This window comes from Seriola dumerili, unplaced genomic scaffold (genome assembly GCF_002260705.1).
Source record: "Seriola dumerili isolate Sdu_G_001 unplaced genomic scaffold, Sdu_1.0 BDQW01000167.1, whole genome shotgun sequence".
NCBI classification, from domain to species: Eukaryota; Metazoa; Chordata; class Actinopteri; order Carangiformes; family Carangidae; genus Seriola; species Seriola dumerili.
Genome location: NW_019174422.1, coordinates 1,860,971 through 1,880,579, shown reverse-complemented (window position 1 = coordinate 1,880,579; position 19,609 = coordinate 1,860,971). Strand labels below are relative to the sequence as shown.

At 44.6% G+C, this 19,609-nt stretch overlaps 1 protein-coding gene across 1 annotated transcript in view; it reads left to right on the top strand.

The window, feature by feature from the left end:
• The first annotated feature begins 2,575 nt into the window (after window positions 1-2,575).
• LOC111226937 (kin of IRRE-like protein 1) overlaps window positions 2,576-19,609 on the top strand; it is a 31,706-nt gene continuing 14,672 nt past the window's right edge. The window contains exons 1-2 of the mRNA XM_022752254.1: window positions 2,576-2,687; window positions 16,967-17,116. Coding sequence (XP_022607975.1) covers window positions 2,642-2,687; window positions 16,967-17,116 — 196 coding nt within the window. The 5' untranslated portion in view covers window positions 2,576-2,641. The remainder of the gene's footprint in view (window positions 2,688-16,966; window positions 17,117-19,609) is intronic.

Genomic DNA, 19,609 nt, shown 5'->3' with positions numbered 1-19,609 from the left:
AGTCACTCTGTGTGCCGCACGGCAGACTTGCGAATGTTTTTATCATACGGACACAGTAATGATGTTTTGGTAGCAGGCTAAAACGATGAAATAGCCGCATTAATGTAGCTATAATGTGAGCTACAGTGAAGAGAATGAAATACAACTCCATCACCGTTCTTCTTTGAATAGTGTGTTCTTTTCTGCTATACTCAAACTAATAGTAGCCTAACAAAAAAAAAAAAACAATCTTGAGTATAGATTTTATTTAAAAATGTCGGTTCAGACTGAATAGAGTTACTCATGTGAGCATCAAATAAGAAATATAAATTTTAACCTACATTTTTTCCTTTATTTTGCCTGTTGTCTGACTTTATACCCCATGTTCAGTATTTTCAGCTACATCTGTTTTAACAGGGGTGACATGGATTAAAAGCAGCTCCAATGATTTTTGAAAATGATATCTTGTACAAAACCCTTAAAGATGACGGTGTGGTAGATGCATTTTCATTTGTGAACATAATTTCACAGAGTAGCTACAATTTTGGGCTTCAGCTTAGAAAATAACCACTAAACGTGTCAAATTATTAAAAATGTATTTTTCCTTATTTCCCTTAAAATATTCTGTACAGTAGATTATTAATGACACATTAACATATGAATTATTACTATATTTTATGTATTCACAGCTCCTCGCAAAGGTTCCTGTCAGCCAGTAAAGATGGACAAAGACCGTATACGTTTGTTAATAACAAGGTGAGTGTGTCATAGGCCTATTGTAATGGCTTACATCTGAATCCTGCCAAGCCAGCGAAATGTGCGTGAGTGCGTGCGTGCGAGAGTGCGCGCGCGCGAGCGCAGATATTTTGGGATCCTTGCTCCAGTTGTGCTGGGAGCACATGCGGGGTCACTCTTCGTCGAAGACACAGGGGGGCGCTCCAGCATCTCTGTAAAATCACTCTCTCCTCCCGGTCTGTCTGAGACGGGAGGAACCGGCTCACTGTGGAGACCTGCTGAGCTGTGACACCCACAGTTTCGCAGGGAACCGTCCCCTAAAATCGGTAGCCTATATTATGTTACAGGAATTAGGATGTGCTGTGTTTATTCGTCAGTCGTTCGGGCTGTTTTATTATGGTGACATCACTGCTTTATCCTACTAAATAGCCAATATTATTTTAGGGAGTGATGTAAATACTCCTGCATTGTTTATTTATTCTATGGGCCCAACTCCTTTACTGACAGAACACAGCATCTCCTCTAATTGTGATTTTTTTTAAAATATAGAGCTCAGTGTGACACAATATCACCTTGGAATTATGTGTAATATCAGTCTAAATTTACTGCATGTTCTGTATTTACATTTGATGTACATGTTCAAACATTTCCCATGATATTCTTATAGATATCTCTATGTTTACAATGTACCCTGCATATGAATTATGAAATGAGGTGGATATAGGCTTAGAGGTGAGTTAAGGTAGGCCTGTCTAAAATTACTTCATTACCTAATGCCACACTGTGAAAAGCAGAAACCAAGCAGTCTCTGCTACAGCAAATGTGTCAAAATGATTATGCCTCTCTAAGCTGGTTTATTATTATTTTTTTATTTCATAATGTATTTTTTTGCCGGTGGTGGACTGTGCAAGATCCAGAGGGAGAGAAAAAAGGGGGCAGTGCTGTGGTGATGCTGACGTGAGAGAGAGAGAGAAAGAGAGAGAGAGAGAGAGAGGAATGCGCCGCTAATGAGAATATGACGTCAAGTCAGAGAGATTACAGCAAGCACCGGAAGTAGAACGTGATCACTTTGGGTGAAATTTTATTTTATATTATTTGTAAGAGAGGCGTCAAAAATAGCTTTATTATTGTTTGAAGGAGAAATGGCAAAGCAATAAGTAGCTAATACAGATAAAGGTTTTAAAATTATATATTAGGGTATAATTAATTCAATTTAATTAGAAATTAAATAAATCATTCTTTAGCTGAGTTCTACCAGAATGCACATTCTCTAAAAAGATGTATTCCTTAACGCCTCCAAAACAAACAAAAAAAAAATTAGAAAGAGGATGAGGATGAAGAAAATATACTTTATTCTTATAGAAAATATAAATTCATTATGAAAATAGCACTAAGAAGACAATCTGTGATCCTGTCAATAGTTACTACAGTGTTTTGTTAAATGGCTTACATCACATAGGCTAGGTTTGGGTGCCAAGCAAAAGTACAAAACACTGTGAATGTAAGAACAAACGTATTTATGAAATTGAAAGCCTACTACATGTATTTATTATGTATTATTGACAGATTTTATTTACACAGATGAAACATATCTCCATCAGTGTAATCACATTCTTTCATGTGGATTTTACTTTGAATATCACGACCGGAAGTTTGCGCTGTGTCATTACCGCTCGCTTACCGCCTCGGTGTAGAGTAGAAAACGGACTGTCGCTGGAGAGCAAAGAAGAGGAGAGAGGTGAAAAAAGCAGTGAAATGGTGTAAAAGCCGAGCGCGTCCAGCACGAATCAAGGGACCAGCGAGGAGGAGCGACGCAGGAGGATTATTGTCGTTTGTATAATTATTGTTAAAGTCAGTAAACTCCCGCTTTTTGATGCTGTCCTCACGGAGGTCTGAGCCAATAACGGACTTATTGGTCGGCTGAACCATGCAGAGGCTGCTGCTCCTGAGTTTGGTGTTGAGTTTTCAAACTGGTAAGACTGAATTTCTCTCTTTTTAAGCGCATCACTAACAGCGAGTATGGTTCAGATAAAAAATTCTGTGAAGCCACAGAGGCTTTAAAAAACAATCACAGCCCTCCGTCGGTGATCTTTGAGAAGTGTGTGTGTGTGTGTGTGTGTCTATGTGTGTGTGTGTCTATGTGTGTGTGTGTCTATCGTGTGTGTGTGTGTTTGTGTGTGTGTGCGTGTGTTGTGGAGAGGAAAAAGAGAAAGACATATAACATGATTGAATAGCATTCCCATATGAACCGCAGCGGTGGATCACCTTAGGCGTATGTGTGCGCGTGCGCGTGCAGCTGCGTGAGAGAGAGAGAGAGAGGGAGCGCGCGCGTGTGTGTGTGACTGCGTGTCCGCACCGCAGCAATGGATCACCACACTTTTTTTTTTTTTTTCTAATTATGATCATTGTCGTCTGTACGCTTGCGAATACAGGCGGTCGATTGTGCACGTGCGTGCGTGCATCCAACTTGAACATGAGCGGTTGCACGCGCGTCCACCACCGGCCTAAATGACCTTTTGCATATGACAAACCCACCGGTGCCGTTATTCAAACGGGCCGTGGTGAGGCGCTGAGGACGTGACGGGAATGACAGTGATTGACCAGCGCTGCTCTACATGCCAGCAGCACTTCCACACTGCTATCGCGTCTGAATGGCTTGTCAGTCAATGAGCCCACTGCTACCAGCCCCTGTAGTGATCCTGTAGTGAAAGGCAGCTTCTCTCCCCAAGCCCCCCCCCCCCCCCCCCTCACACACACACACACACACACACACACACACACACACACACACACACACACACACACACACACACACCCCTCTTGTGCTCCTATCCTGCTGTCCTACCTGAGTGCTTGACCATTTTAACCCTCTCTGTTGCATTTCAACAGCACAATGAGGCTGTGCAGCAGCAGCAGCAGCAGCGCCCATGCATCTGTTCCCCCTCCATACCTGTGGGGTGCCAGGTAGACTGTTGGCTTATGATAATCACAGCTGTAGCCGAGTTGCTAGGAGACAGGAGGCTGAAGGAGGAGGAGGAGAGGATGGTTGTAATTTCTCTAAGCTACCTGTTTGATCGAGGCATATCTGTGTGTCGTCGTGGCGGCACAGCCATAGCAGACCTCCCCTCTTTTTTTTTTTTTTTTTACACACGCACACACATATATACACACACACACACACACACACACACACACACCCTCATTGTCTACCATGGGTGACCGGGAGCGTGCACGGCTGGCTGCTGGCTTGCCAGTCGACCACTTCATCATAGGTAGGGGGCGTGTTCGGGGAAGCGAAGGTATAGAAAAGGATGATGTCACCGTGTCTGCCAGGCTTTGTATCGCTCAGCCTGGCTCACCATGCTCAGCATCCACCCAAAGTGTGTTGCTGGGGGTGGGGGGTGTCACGCAAGCACATCTACATACAGTCAAGAGCACATTTATCCTTTTCATCCACATATCGGGCGCTCCACGAATCCACATGTGACACAATCTGGCAACCGTCGCAACACACAAACACACGCACAGCCCCTGCTCTTTCTCCATCGGGACCCCTTGTTTCTGTCACATGCTGTTGCCCTGTTTGTCCACTCATAAACCGTTCATGACACACGCACCTACATAAGCACACACACACACACACACACACACACACACACACACACACAGACCAATTACATGTGTGAAGCCATGTGTCCCATTGTCTGTTGTTGCACTGTAGCAACGGTATAATCCATTGTTACTCCATGTTGGGCTCTCAAACACAAACATATTTGCTTCCAAAGGCTTTCCCGAAGACAAGATTAGCAGGCTGTAAGATTTTAAATTGCTGTAATAGATGTAAGGTCTCAAATCATCCACTGTGGCTTTTGCGTTGGGCTATGAAAACATAAGAGGAATAGGCATAATCCAGAGAGAGCAAGAGTGAAAATTAACCTCAAAAGAGATAAAAAACTTACTGTAGGTGCAGGCGCATTTTTCCAAGGAGCACGCAGACCCTTATCTCTTTATTAGACTAGTAAAACAGTATTCCATGGCCTGCAATTTGCACACATGTAATTGCCTACCAGTGCTAATGATTGCATGGTTATTAGTCGAGCAGCTAATTAAAGCTGTGGTGAATCAGAATGTTTTTAAGTTATTTAGATTAAATGATACAGCTGCAACTAGGACAAAGTCTCTACTAGCAACACCACTGTGATTGATTTAGTATCCCGGCCTTGTATCTACATACCAACCTGGTAATAAGTCCCAAGCAAGCGCCACCATTAACGCAGCTGTTAAATGTTCCTGCATAATCAATCATTGCAAACACACTCCCTTAACTTCCTAATGAGCAGCAGAGCCCTGAGGTCGGACTTGCGGCACTGCACCTACAGGCCAGACGGTGGTGTGAAATGCTGACTCGGACAAAGGCTCCAGTGCAGGTGTACCATTTGTCAGCCTCTGTCCTTTTGTGTGGACCGAGGCCATGAGCTGCCGCTGCCGCTGCTGCCCTTACTGTACGCTCTGAATCACAGCGAGCCAGCCGTGATTCATAGACCTCAGACGGATTCCTGAGTTGTGCTCGGCAAAAGGAAATATTCAGACGCTGGAGGAGTCAGACACATTCGGGGGGCTTTTACACCCAGAGAAAGAAGGGTTCCTCAAGGGTTGTTTGATCAGGGAAGTAGTGGTTCTACTACTATATGTGTAATGTTAATGACTCAAAGTCGACTGTAACAGTTCAAATAAAGATGAAGAATTAGGGAAGCCTCATAAAGAATCCAGTTTGGTACTAAAACACTCTGTTAAAACTGTCGATTTACAGCATTTCCTGCGTTCTTGCCTGTAATCATCTGTGACATTTTCATCTAAATGAATCCCAATTTTTCCTATCTAAGTCATGTACAGTGACTCTTTTCCATTTGCTGAGGTGGGGGAAAAAAAAACAATCCTCTATCACACAGCAAGTGATTTCTTCTTTTGTTCTCACAATAAATAAAAGAAGAACTGAGCAGTTAGCTCGAGCTAATCCCACATAGCCAATCCTCTGTCTCATTAAGCTCATGCAGATCTGGAGTGTAACCTCTAAAGTTCATTACAAGAGGGATGTGGACACAGTTGGCTATAATAACCACTAAAAGTGCTTGTTTCTGCTTGGAGAGATGATGTATGAGCAGTAGTAGCTGATAGAGAAAAAAGTGCCACCTACATAAACTCAAACTTGTAAGGATACTCCAACGGATTACTGCTTATAGAACTATTTATAGCAACGTGAAAGCGTTCCGCCATGGTTTCAAGGCTAACGAACCATTTTTGCGGTGCTATACTGAACCCTCTGTGGCTCAGAGTGTAGATCTGGAGTGACATATGTAGCGAGGCAGAAGTCTGTTTTTAATTTTGATCCCGGCGAGCGAGATGTGACTCCAGTAGGAGCATCCTACCGTTAATATGCGAATTCGGGTCATGGTTTTTTACGGGATCTGAATGAAGCCTATTTACCGAAAAGCATCTCTAATTGACATCAGCCACTGAAAGCAATCACTGAACCAGCTGTAAAGCTCAATCTGGGAATGGAGCCCATAATGTTATAATGTACATCCACGCCTGTTGTTCCCCCATTGGGTTCCATTCAATCAACAAATTCTTGGCATTTCTGTCCCGGCGGGTGTTTGTCAACGTGTGACATGTTGATTGCTTCTCTCAGTTGATATGTTTGTTTAAGGGCATTCCTCTGGACACGAGTGTCCTATAATGCTTTTTGAAGTGGTGCTTGGGAGAACAAAGAGGCTTGCATGCATGCTCTCAGATGATCCAGTAAAAAAAAAAAAAAAAAAAAAAAAGACCCTGATAGAAGTACAGAAGTATTTAGTTGGATAATTCGTTAGCAAACTTGTGGTCAGAGATAAATTAAATCAAAAGTATACAAGTGTTTCCTTTGAGCATCTTCAACAGCTATGCTGTGAATGTTTCTCAAGTGAAGCCCCAGGATTTAAAGGCCCCATAATCTGATTGTGCTTGACAGGCCGGGGGCATCCAAGTTATAAAAAGAAAAATGAAAAAAAAAAAACATCCCCTTAAAAATGTTTCTTTATGCAGAGTCCCCTGAGCAAGAGAGGAACACTTTATCACATCTGACTGAATCTATTGGCCTTGTTTTCCCAAATTGCGCGGCCACATTTTTGCAGCGAGGACCAATTTGGGGGTGATGGAGAGAGTTGGAGTGGGGGGGGGGGGGGGGCAGGTTACAGAAAAAGTTGTTTGGAGAGGAGAGGTTGGCAAGGGGCCGGGGGCAAAAGGGGGTAGTTCTCGTGGGCAGGTGGGTGGAAGCCTGATCGAGATTGATTCGACTTTTTTTATGTTTTGTTTTGTTTTGTTTTGGGTTTGTTTTTAGAGGTGGTGATGTTGTGGGTGGGTGGAAATGGGGGGGGGGGGGGGGGGGCGAGTATTTGTAGGTGCGAGGAGGAGGGTGCGCTGGATGAAAAGAAAAAGCGAGCCCGGAGAGGGGAGAAGAGAGAGGGACGAGGGACGGAGGAGGAGGAGGAGGAGGAGGAGGAGGAGGGAGGAGTGGTCGGGAGGCCAGCGGCGGAGAGAAAGGGACTATTACTCAGGCTTGGCTGCTCCCTCAGTGGGGACAGTGAAGCTGCTCATTCAGACAGAATATGGTCGAGGCCGGTTCAAAGGCTACATTTGCGCTGGAATCGGGAGTGATTGAACCCACATCTGAGGTGCCAGCTGAGCTCTTCCCCTGCCCCGTCCCCGCTGAGGTTAATTGGCATTAATCGGAGTTGCTGTTAACTTTCTTTTTCGTCTCTTTGGCTCTCTCTCGCAACATGAGCCTCTTTCTGCTTACCAAAGTTCATTCCTTCTCTCTTTCTGTCCCCTCCTGGACTTTTTCTTTTTTTTTTTTAATCTGACTTTTTTTTTCCCTTCTTCTTCTTCTTCTCCTCCTCCCCCCACCATTACTTTTCCGTCTCTTTCCATCTACCCCTTTCTCTCTCTCTCTCTCTCCCTCTCTCTCTCTCTCTCCCTCTCGCTCCCTCTCTCTGCTCTCTAATAAGTTCCAGATGTGGTTCTTGCATTCCTCTGGTCGGTGGAGAGAGAAAGAGGGGTTGAAGAGGGAAGGGGGAGTTGGTATGAGTTGGTGGGGGGGGAGGGGACAGGAGGAGAAGCACATGAATTAAAACAGGGAGCGCATGATGAGGAAGAGGAGCGCATGTACTGTAACACACACACACACACACACACGCACACACACACACACACACACACACACAGTAACGTGTACTGGAAAACATGCACACACAAGCAGAGGGAGGGAGAAAGGATGCATTGGTGTGTGTGTGTGTGTTTTAGGGGGGAGGGGGGGAATGTCGGTCCTGTAACCTCAAAAGTTTTGGGACATTCTCCCCCCCACACCCCCACACCCCCCACCCCTCTCCTCCTCCTCCTCCTCCTCACCCCCTCCCTCCGCAGGAATGTGGCTGACGCTGATGATGTCACTTCATTTCTCCGCTCTCCCAGTTTCTGCTCCTCAACAGGGACAGGGCCGAGAGAGAGAGAGAGAGATAGAGAGAGAGAGAGGTATAGAGGGATAGAGAGAGAGGGAGAGATTCGACTTTCTCCATCCATCTTCCTTTTACAATAACAACATTAGGGTCAGCCGTCTAACTAAATCGGTTACCACAGCACCGCAATGCTCGCTGTCTCCTCGTCATGTAATATAACAGCCTGCAGGCTCAATTGTAATGAGTGAGCAATCTCTTGGTAGTAATAATCATCAATGGCTCTGAAGTCCAGTCATTAAAACAATATTGTGCAGATGCATTATTTTGTCAGAGACCGCCACTGCCAGCTTAATGCAACACCCTCGAGGCTAAGTTTACCATAACCCGGTTTACCCATGTTCTTAGATCCAGATTTGATTTATTTAATTTACATTAGAGGAAGTCATCTCAAGTTGATGGAAGATACGCTACATGGCCAAAAAGTTGTAGTGGGAATTAATCTGCTGCCTCAACAGCCTCCACTCTTCAGGGAAGGTTTTTCACAAGGACCTGGATCTAGAGATTTGCTCCTGTCCATGTTGGGTGATTGGACCTGGCTCACAGTCAGCATTCCAGTTCATCCCAAAGGTGTTGGATGGGGCTGAGGTCAAGGCTTTGTGGGGGAGCCATTTTTTAATAAACCTAGCTTTGTGCACATGTGGTACTGGCATGATGAAAGAGGAAAGAACCCATCTCCAACCTGTTGCCACCAAGTTAGAAGCACATCATTGGAAAAAAAACATTTTATGCTGTAGCATTGGGATCTCACTTAAAGGTCCCATATAGTATAAAGGTAGATTTCCATTTGTTGTTTGTTTATAAAGCAGGTCTAGCTTCTATATTAATACTATGAAAGTATCAAAGCGCTCAGTCCACAGAGAAATGCACACAGCCTGTATTCAGACACTGAGCCTTAATACAAACCGTTAGAAATTCTGTAACTTTGTGATGTCACAACAAAGCAGTCATAGCTCTCAGCCACACCCCAAGCCCTGCCCACCTGGACCCATCAACCAAGTGTTTCAATCACTCAGAAAACAGTCACCAATCAGAGGAGAGGCTCAGAGCCTCCTCTCTGCTGATTGGCTCACTGACCTGTTGTTACTAGAGCTCCAGAGAGAAGCCTGAGAGAGGAGATGTAAAACTACTTCTTAAAACCACAGATATATCTTCTTATGAACAACACTTCAAATAAAACACAGGAAAAGTGTAAAGTAGGGGACCTTTAATTGGAACTAAAAGGCCTAGCCCAAACTGTATGTGGACATGCTGTTTGCCATATATACAGTATAAGTCATTTTATAAGTCATGTTATGAGAGACTGCTCCTCATTCATTAAACAAGCTGTTTTCTAATGCTACCAAAGTTTAAAAGTCTACAGAGCTCAGCCCAGCTTGATTATTGTTGCTCTCTAGTCTTTTAGTGTCTTCTCTATCAACAAAGACGCCCTGCTCTTCAAAGTGACAGTATGCACTTGATATGGCGGTGATATTAGCAAGAGGCTATGTATGAATATTACTTCACTCTCGGAGGTCAAGGCCCCGGGCTTTTATTGGATGGTTTGTGACAGATGACATTGCAAGAAGCTACAGTACATACCAATAAAATTAGATTGCACTGGATTGAATTAAAGCAGACCTTGGAGGAGGTGATTTATCGACGGGATGCTGCTTGTAAAAGTAGTCCTGCTGGATTCCATCACTGCGCCATGCTGTAACGTGAGGTGAATTGGTGGACCATCTGAAAGCTGTCACAGCTGATGGCGCTGATGTGCGCTTGCTAGATCACGTGGCGTTTTGGAGGCAGAGTGGCTCAAGGAATGGGTCGCTGCCCAAAATCAATGGGGAACCACTGCTGTGAATTATTGATTCATTATGATATCGATTGTGCCAGTTGAATTCAGTGGCGACCCCTGCGCTACAAGCTACACAAGCACTCTACTGCGGAGCAGCAGTTTGATATGTATGTTGTTGAAGCTTATCCAGAGGACAGCTATTGTTAGTCCTGGTCACCCTTGGTTACAGCAGAGTATCCTTTGTCAGCCGCTTGGCATGTTAGCTGCACAAAGACTCGTGGATTACCAGCGGCACACCGGCTTTCCAGCGCTTGAGCATATTCATGTGCCCGTAATGTGTCACATACCTCGTCCATGAATTATCATATTACCCACCACTGATCTTGGGGTTGCCATGGCCACCGTGTCTATCATTGTGTCAGTGGTCCTCACTGGCTGTAGCCATGGTAACAATGTCTGTAACAGGTTTGGTACAAATAAAGCTCTTCAGATGTGAAATGCGTGTATGAGAGGAACCCCGGAGAATGAAAGGGTGGCACGCGCACACACACACACACACACACACACGCACAAACACTCTGCCTGCACAAACTCACATTCATAGAAAATGAGAGCGTGCACACCTTCATAGGAGCACGTGCACTCTCATGCACATGGCAGTATCAAAATGGACAGACAAAGCACAGCGCTAAATTTCTTCCTGCCATTTCCAAATAAAACTGTTTCCACAGCAACCATTTTGGTAGTAATGGAGAGAGGGAATGAGAGGGAGGACTGATGGAGGGAGAGAGAAGCTACATGCTTGAAGGTGGAAAGGTAGCCCTAGAAGGGAATGAGGAGGAGTGTTCATTTCTAAGTAGATGCCTGCCAGACAAAAGGAAGTGAATAGGGAATGAGGAGGGGGCAAGGCCACAAAAGAGAGGAAGAAAGAGAGAGGTCGCTGACTGCTAGTAAGGGGGAGGATGGCAAGGTAAGATGACAGAGGAAGGGAGCAGGCAGGCAGACAATGCGGCAAACAAAGGAAGGAGTCTCGGAGTCTTTCTGTTTCTGGCTCTTTCTCCCCTCGGCCCTAATCTTCCCTCTGCTCCGTCCCCACCTCCAGGAGTCACCTTTGTGTTTGACTGACACGGTGTCAGCAGGCTCAGCGGGTCGCCTCCTTTCACTCCTCACTTTTTCTCCCATCTATGGCTCTCGCTTGTTCCTATAGCGCCGTCACCGTGGCGACGAGTTATTATGGCCATCCTGCCAGGCGGCCATGTTGTCGAGAGGAGACGGACACAGGTGCTAGAGTTCCCACGGCCAGATGAATAAACGAAGAGAGTCGCATGTGCTTGTGTAGTTTGTGGATACAGTTTAGAGCTGAAATGATTGGTCGGTTTATTGATTAGTCAGCTGACAGATAGATCGCTAATCCTTTGTCAAGCAAAAATGCAAAAAGTTACTGCTTCCAGCTTCTCAAACACGACATTTTATAGACTTAATGGGGATTATGAGGATTAAAATAATCATTACTTACAGCTGTATATACATTAAATACAGCATATATTAGATAGACCATGCATACATGTAAATATGGTGCATTTAGCATGTGTTTCCCAAGTGTATTAAAATCAGATTTCAAGGAGCCGAAACAAAAGGCTTCATCTGTGTTTGGAGAAGTTTTCTGAATTAAAAGGGAACTTTTAAAGAGACAGCTGCACTAGTAAAGTCCAAACACTCTCATGCACATACTGACAAGAGATGCACAGACAGACGTGTCAGTGCACGGACTGACTGACGGATTGACAACTAGATGTATGTACAGTCATATACAGCAGACAGGGAGAGAGTGAGTCAGTGCCGCATGACTCCTATGGCTGCAACTTTGTCCTGAAACAATGATGTCATCCTCCTCCATCACACTTCACAGTTCTGTGTCTGTGGACCTCCTCGCCGTCTCTTTGTTCTCTCCTTCCTGCATCTCATTTTCAGGCAGCCCCTCCGTAACACCAACACATCGGCCACACACAGCGGCGATATGGAATTAGACAGATAACAAAATCAATTTGGAGCGGATTGACTAACAGTGAGGAGAGTGGGGCAGGGAGGGAGGGGATGGGGTGGGGGGGGTGAAAGAGAGAGAAATAATGAGAGACCAGTGTGGCTGCCTGACTATTAATTGGATAGGTGGAGGGAGGATGAGGTCATTGAAAAATGTTTTTTCAGAAAAATGGGTGTACCGAGCACAAGGGAGGGTTTCATCAGACACACAGATGCACATACGCTCGCAGACACGCTCGTACAGAAAAACTTTTTTTGGGCAGTTACTTTACACGTCAGCTGTTGCTATGGTGACGCAAGTCTGTGATCCAGCTGAAGCGCGGGATTGGCTGGAGAGGAGCGAGGGAGAGGAAGGCAAGGGGGTGGGGGGGTGGGGGTTTGTTGGAGGGGTACAGAGGGGTATGGGGAGGGGGCCAGACACAAAGATAATTAGATCGATGCATAACAATCCATACAAATGGCATTTTATTTAATAGCATCTGATTCAATGAGGCTGAATGCCACCAGTGAACCTTTTCCCAGAACTCATCACTTCCAACCTTGTCTCCTGTCCCGTTCAGAGAGGCGAGGCAAAGCCTGTGTTTAAATGCTGAAAAGCAAGCTTTGACATTCACCACCAAACAGCAGGGTGTGTGGCAAATTAAGGAATACAGGGCATATGAACAGCACGCTTGCTAAAAATAGCCCAAACATCTTTGCATGCATATACCCTTTCAGTAATTTTCAGCAACAAATTGACGGTTCATTACCTTGCTATTAAAACAGCATCGCATGGTGCGAGAGGTGCTCTCGGGCTAAATTGCTGTGGTGGTTCACACTATGGCGGCGTGTGGCCATGCTTTTGGTGAGTCACCCGGCGAGGCAGTGCGTGCTTGCCTTTGGCTTTGTGTCTGCTTTGACAAGCCGAGGTTGGTGTCACAGTGTCTGCAGGGGCTGTTGTCCTCGGCCCCAGATTAATCCTAATCCCTTTCCAAACTTTGACTAGGGCTGTATTTAATCCCAGACTAAACTGAGACCCGTTCCCAACGGAGACGGGGATGCTCCGCCGGCTTGACGGTTTAGTCCGAGTCGTGGTGTAATCTTATGTTCAGGAAACCGCCTCTATGTGTCGATTATATGTTTGGGGTTTAGGCTGGTTATGTTTGTGTGTGTGTTGACAGGAAATGGTTAGCCCATGTGGTGAGGGTTAGGTCATCTGTGCTGCCTGTTTTTTGTGTGTGTGTGTGTTTCCATGTGCACATGGTCATGGTCACAGCTCTTTGTGACCGTGGTCTTTGTGTGGACAGGGTGCTTGGAGTCTCCTGGTGGTATCTTGGGGATCAGTGACTCAAGGAAATCAGGACACACTCTAAATTTGTCACTGCAGCATAACCCACATAATGAAAGAATACAAGCTCCCTCGCATACACTCCTTCTGCCTTGCCTTTGCTCTGGCTGCTCTCTGCGTGTAGATTTCCTTGTTTGAACACACAGACACACACACACACACACAGAGAGACACAAGCACACACACCGTGTTGACAAGTGGTAACTGGGTAATATGGAAATCAGAAGGCGATGAGCACATGTTTAAATGAGTCAGTGTTTTCAGTCCTCAGCCTTTTGCATGGGTGTTTTCTCCACAGATTGTGTAGCCTCCACTCAGGAGTATTCACTTTGGATTATGTTTGTGGTTTACTGAGGCAGTTGAGGGAATACCTCCAGCTAGCATATCTGAGGTGGTGGAGGAGAGGATTTGCTTGCCCTCAGGCTACTGTCGAGGTTGCGGGGTAGTTTAAACCCAGCTAAACTCTCTTTACACCCATGTATAGCTGAGAAAAGGCTTCTCATGCTTTTTAAGATGGTATAAATCCACGCTGTATGTGCCAGTAATTACATTACTGGCTGCATATAGGAAATGAAGGAAAAAAAAATTCTAAAATTACCCTTTGTTTATAATGCAATTCTTCTAAAATATCTCGCTAATTATGAATTCTCCAACTCAATTACCACTTCATGAAAGGGAACACTAACACTAACAAACCCACAGAGAATTACCACCCGACTCCGGAGTCCCCCTGGATTTGCTGAATGTCTGAATACGCGACTGCTTGCTAACATGTTAAGCCTTATCGTCTTCAAATAGATAACATGTTAGGATTGTGTTTACATCTTGGTTCATCTGCAGAAAACAGTCAGTTATTGCATGTTGACTTACGTCTTGCAAAAATAGTGTGTGAAACAATGAGTCATTTAAAACAAATCAAGGCAAATTATTATTGGGTGAATTTGAAGAAGTCACTTTGGACTCCTACTGTTATTTGAAGCCAGTTAATGTAAGTTTGAGTAGGGGGCAGGGAGCAGTAAACTGGGTAGTAGTCATCGACCCCAGAAGTATTATTTATTAAAAATCCGACACTCAAAAACTCTGTGCATGGACAATGGCTTTTTACTATCTGAACCCCTTAAAAAAACCAGTAACAGGAGCACAAAGAATAAAAGGAAATACAGAGTTTTTTCATGCGAAATGACCAAACTGTTAGTAATTTTGGCAGAAAATTGTTCGTGCACGTAGGGTCCCATCCTTCATAGTAACAGGATGATTGAAAAGATAGGTTTTTAGGCCTTCTAAGGGTTAATCTCCTCATCATTTTCAAAAACCTTCACCAAGACACACATGAAATGAAGTCAAATAAACCAACCATAACTTAGTGTAAGAAATATATTGATTTTGTATTGCTAGAAATAAGTTGGTAGTACCTCCATACAGTCAGCTTCTTGTAGCCATTGGAAGAATCATATAACTGAACTAATGTGGTTGCCGGCTGGTGAAAACACGTACTCTTGTGATGCCTTTTCATAGTGTTTTCAGTTAAATCTTTGTGACTCATTTGACATGTTTTACCTCCAAACTTCTCATAGCCAAATGGCTGTTGCTATGTTGTTTGCTTTGTTGATCTTAATTCATTAATCCAGTTAATTTGGGCGTTCCTCAGGGAACAAATTAAGGGCCTCTGTTGTTTTTTTCATTGGTTCACTGCTGAATTATTCTAGGTATGCATGCTCCAAAGCTCCATCTGCATCTGATTCCCCCCCTTTTTTTTTACCAACTCCTCTATCTTCAGAATATTAATGTCAGAAGCCATTGTTGTGATTGGTAAGGGAATCTTTTTGCATGACTGGGTTCTTTTGTATTATCAGGCGTATTATACCTCTGCAGATCACACCAAATCTAACATGATAGGGGGAGAGTGCATGTCCGTGTAAACCAAAAGGGAGGGGTAACGTGAGAGATAGGGACTGAGGGTCATGATGGGGGTGGGGGGTGGGCAGTGGGGTGCAGAGGCATATGGCAGTTGTTAAAAAAAAGTGAGAGAGATGGGAACCTTCAGAAAAGCGCTGGAGGGCTCTGAGGGAGAAGTGTAAGGGAACGAGAGAGGGCGGGTAAGGGAAAACAAGTGATAAAAAAAGTGGAGAGGACAAGTGAGAAGGAGAGATGTAAATGGTAGGAGGTGAAGAAAGGGGAGTGAGGGAAAAAGTGAGAGAAGAAAGGGACGGGCGAACAGGGGAATGAAAAAGAGAGGGAGAGAGAAAGTGCTGGAGGGCTGATATTTAATGTGATAAATGAGTTGTGACAGTCCGCCTCTAACCCCCTTCCAACCAGCGAGGAGGAGGAACACAGAAATAGAAAGCATTATGGGTAAAATGACATATACAGCATTATATATGTATATAGAAAGAAGGAGGCATGTACATACTGGAATAAGGGAGAGGTAGAGGAAAATCAGAGTGGCAAAAGGACATTCATAGACAGCATTATAGATGTACCAAGTGAAAGAGGCGAGTGGGGATGCATACATATAGAGGGAAAAGCAGAGAGTGAAGGAAAGCAATTTGGGTAAAGGACATACAACATTATAGAGAGAGAACAGAGGGAGAGAGGTAATGGCAGAGGAGGAGGAGGAAGAGGAGGGTGGGGGGGTGTACAATGCAGCATTGGGTTAATGATCTACTGTACGATATTCTTCGAAATAACAAGTGGGAGAGAGGAGAAAAATGAAAGCGAGAGACAGAATGGAGAGTATGAAAATTTAAAGGGAGATGCAAATCCTCCACAGTGATTGCCTCTCTTCTATTATACGAGTGTCATGTCTTCAAGGGACAGCTAATTACAACTTGTCATCATACAGTGTGGAACAATAGCAGAGAGGGTCTTTTTTTTTTCTTTTTTTTCCCCTGGTATTAGACAGTTGGTCGGTGGGCCAGCACGGCGCTGGGCTATCTGCTGTGGCAGTGGACTACAGACTGGAGGGAGAGAGTCTAGTAGACAATGACAGCCACTGTAGTTTTGGTTTGGGGAGTGGAAGCCTGTGAGATGACTCATAGGGAGGAATGAAGAGGGGAGAAACAAGAGAGGAGAGGAGAGGGAGGGACGGAGAGTTTTGAAGAAATAAAAGTCAGGAGCGAGAAGAAAAGGGGTGTGAGAGACCCTATGGCTGAAGTTGTGTGTTTGATCTCCCAGCTCCTCTCTCTCCTGAGTCAGCATTAACCGCCTCTTCCTCTTCGTTCTCTCTCTTTCTTCTCCCCCAACTCTGTTCTGATTTCCTCTTCTTCGACACCTCTGTCTTTCCGTGCCGTTCCTCACTCCTCGGTGCTACGGTTAATGGCCGCAAGCCACCATGTGATCAAAGGTGGCAATCATGGCGTTCCACTGCTGCCGGAGGGAAACGCAGTCACTAATCAATTAACCACAAAACCAAAGATACAATAACATGCTATAACCTTGTTTTTGTTTTTTTGGGTTTTTTTTTTTTTTTTTTATTTTTGCACAAACTTTCCTGCAGTGTGTACACGAGAAAGTCGCTAACCTATCCCTCTCTTTATTCCCCAATCTCCTCTATCTCTCCAGTGTGGACAGCGAGGTTCTCTCAGGAGCCAGCAGACCAGTCGGTGGTGCGGGGCCAGAGGGTGATCCTGTCCTGTGTTGTCTTCAACTACTCGGGCATTGTTCAGTGGACCAAAGATGGCCTGGCTCTGGGCATCGGAGAAGACCTGCAGGGTGAGGCATCATAAAGCCTCCCCAGGCTTCCTTCACTGTGTTCAGCAAGTGACTAAGACGGGCTTTTCAAAGCTGATTATGATATCATTGGATGGGAGCAGCTGATAGGCAAAATGTTATGCTGCATGTTTAGAGCTAGAGAAGTTTTTTTTTCTTTCTGTTACTCTACGCCATTCACTCATTTATCCTGTTATACAGTACCGCATTTCAGGGTGCAGAGGGACATACAAAGCCTTTGACATGCTTGGTACAGTCTAACCTGAGCAGTATTTTTATTGTCACACTACCACAAAACCACCAGCTACAGTAGGCTGACACCCTAACACCATGCCAAGTGCATGCAGGCTAGTTAGCAAGAGAGCGGTCAAGTTGAGTTGGCAGAGTTAGCAAAAAGTGAAAAATAGTGTTAAGTAAATAAAAAACAAACACAGTTGGTGGTGACGATGACAGGTAGAGCTGGAATCTGCCACTGATTTCTAGAATCGATTCAATTCCGATTCACAAGGTCCCGATTCATGTTGCTTAGATATGACTGTGGTTCTCAGAGGAAGTGATGCTGTAAATTGAACTGCTAACCTGGTGCATTATTCAAAATGTATATTTGGACGCAGAATGGACGCAAAGAAGTTACATTAATGCACTTTCTATTTAACATGACCAACAGTTTTAGACACACATCTGAAGAAATAATAGACAGGTAAATAATGTGATCTAATCTAGCCTGGTGCACCGGCTACAGTGTGTACCGACGGCTTCTTCTTGCACATCTTGCGTATGGCTCTGATTTTGTCCAGCTCTTCGCTGTCTCTCCATAGTTTTTAAATGTGAAGAGCAACCACACATAGACTCGCAGGCGCCTTCGGTGGAGCTGCGCCTGCCATGTTTTTGTCTCTTCGCATTACCAGATCTCGTTGCGCGAGAAGGGTGGTCACGTGAGACTATCACACATTCAGAGGAGACCGTATGAGGCTCATATTAAAATAATGAAAGGCGAATCAATATTGGGTTATTATATTTGAATTGGAGAATCGATTTCTTCGACCCAGCCCCAATGACAGGAAACCTAAGCTCATGTGGCAGGGCGATGCGGGTACGCAGGAACCACTGGTTTAAATCAAGTATGATTGAACCTTAAGAGACAGGGAGGCGAAACAGTCATAATGGAAGCTGAGTAACTGTAATGAACCTCTGTAAGGTGAATAGTTACATTTCCTATGACTGTTTTTTCTGGCCCCAGAATTACAGACTTGCTGGGCTTTGCATTTCCACTGGCTACCATTTGATCTACAGTCCAACAAAAAACATCTTTTTATCAGCAGATAATTTTGCAAAGAGTTTTTTACTGAGACAGAGCTAACACTGCTCTTTGTTAGCATTTGGTTTTTCCCAAATGCTAACAAAGCAGAACTCTTTTGCAGCATTTTTGAATCATACACAGCCAGACCAGTGTTTGCATGACGTTGCGTGTTTGTAACTGCGGTGGCTAATGTATGCTGACAATTTTTTTTTTTTTTTTTTTTTTTTTTTTTTGTTGCTGATTGTTTTAGTTACAGCTAGATTGAGCCAACGGAGCATTTTTTCCCAGGAGATGATGGAGGCTGTCATGCTACTGAAAGACAGCTTAACTACTACAGCAGCCATCCCATCACATCACACTGTGACACACTGTGCACTTGTTTAGGTCGATGTTAAATTTGGCTGCCTCCTGCACATGCCCTCAAATGTTTTGAAGGGAAATTCTACGCTCCCTCGGGCAACTCGGTCGAGGAGCATCACATCATCACCTTTGTCACAAAAGCAGTGGGTGATACTGATTGGCTGATATCTGATTTTTATTGAAAGGCAGATTCATCGACTAATATATCACCCTCAGCTCTCTGCGCTTCCTCCTCTCTGGTCTTTCTCTTGTCCCCAAGTGATGAAATCTTGAGTTTGATTTATTAAGTCCGCCACTTTTCCTCCGTCTGTCAGCGACAGTAATAAGACACAGCTTCTCCGACTTTGACAAAACTTGGGGGAATGATGCATCTCCAATCGCTGCATCGCAGCATTTGCAGAATTGCACTGATTAGCCCAAAGGGGACTGTGCAATCACCGGTCAAAACAAGTGGGCATATTTTGAAGTGATTGGTCCAGAGGGAGCCTGCATCATTTGTGACATGCTGTTGCCTTGTATTTGTTTTGTCTTATTGTTTTCTCCCAGACTTTTGTGCTTAATATTCTTGTTTTTCTTTTTGTTTTTGTTTAATTTCCTCTCCTGTTCCTCTGCTTCCTCTGTTACTTTTCACCATTCTTCTTCGCTCTCCTCTCCTCTCCTCTCCTCTCCACTCCACTCCTCCTGTCTGTCATGCTATTCCTTTGTGACCTCCTCATCTGAGATCCCTTGTTCCCCTCTCTCCCTCTTGCTCTCCTTCTTTCTTGTACCTCTGTTGTACTGAGCCCTCTCTACTATTCTTCATTTAACTTCTCTGCCTTGTCTCTCTTTCTCTCTCT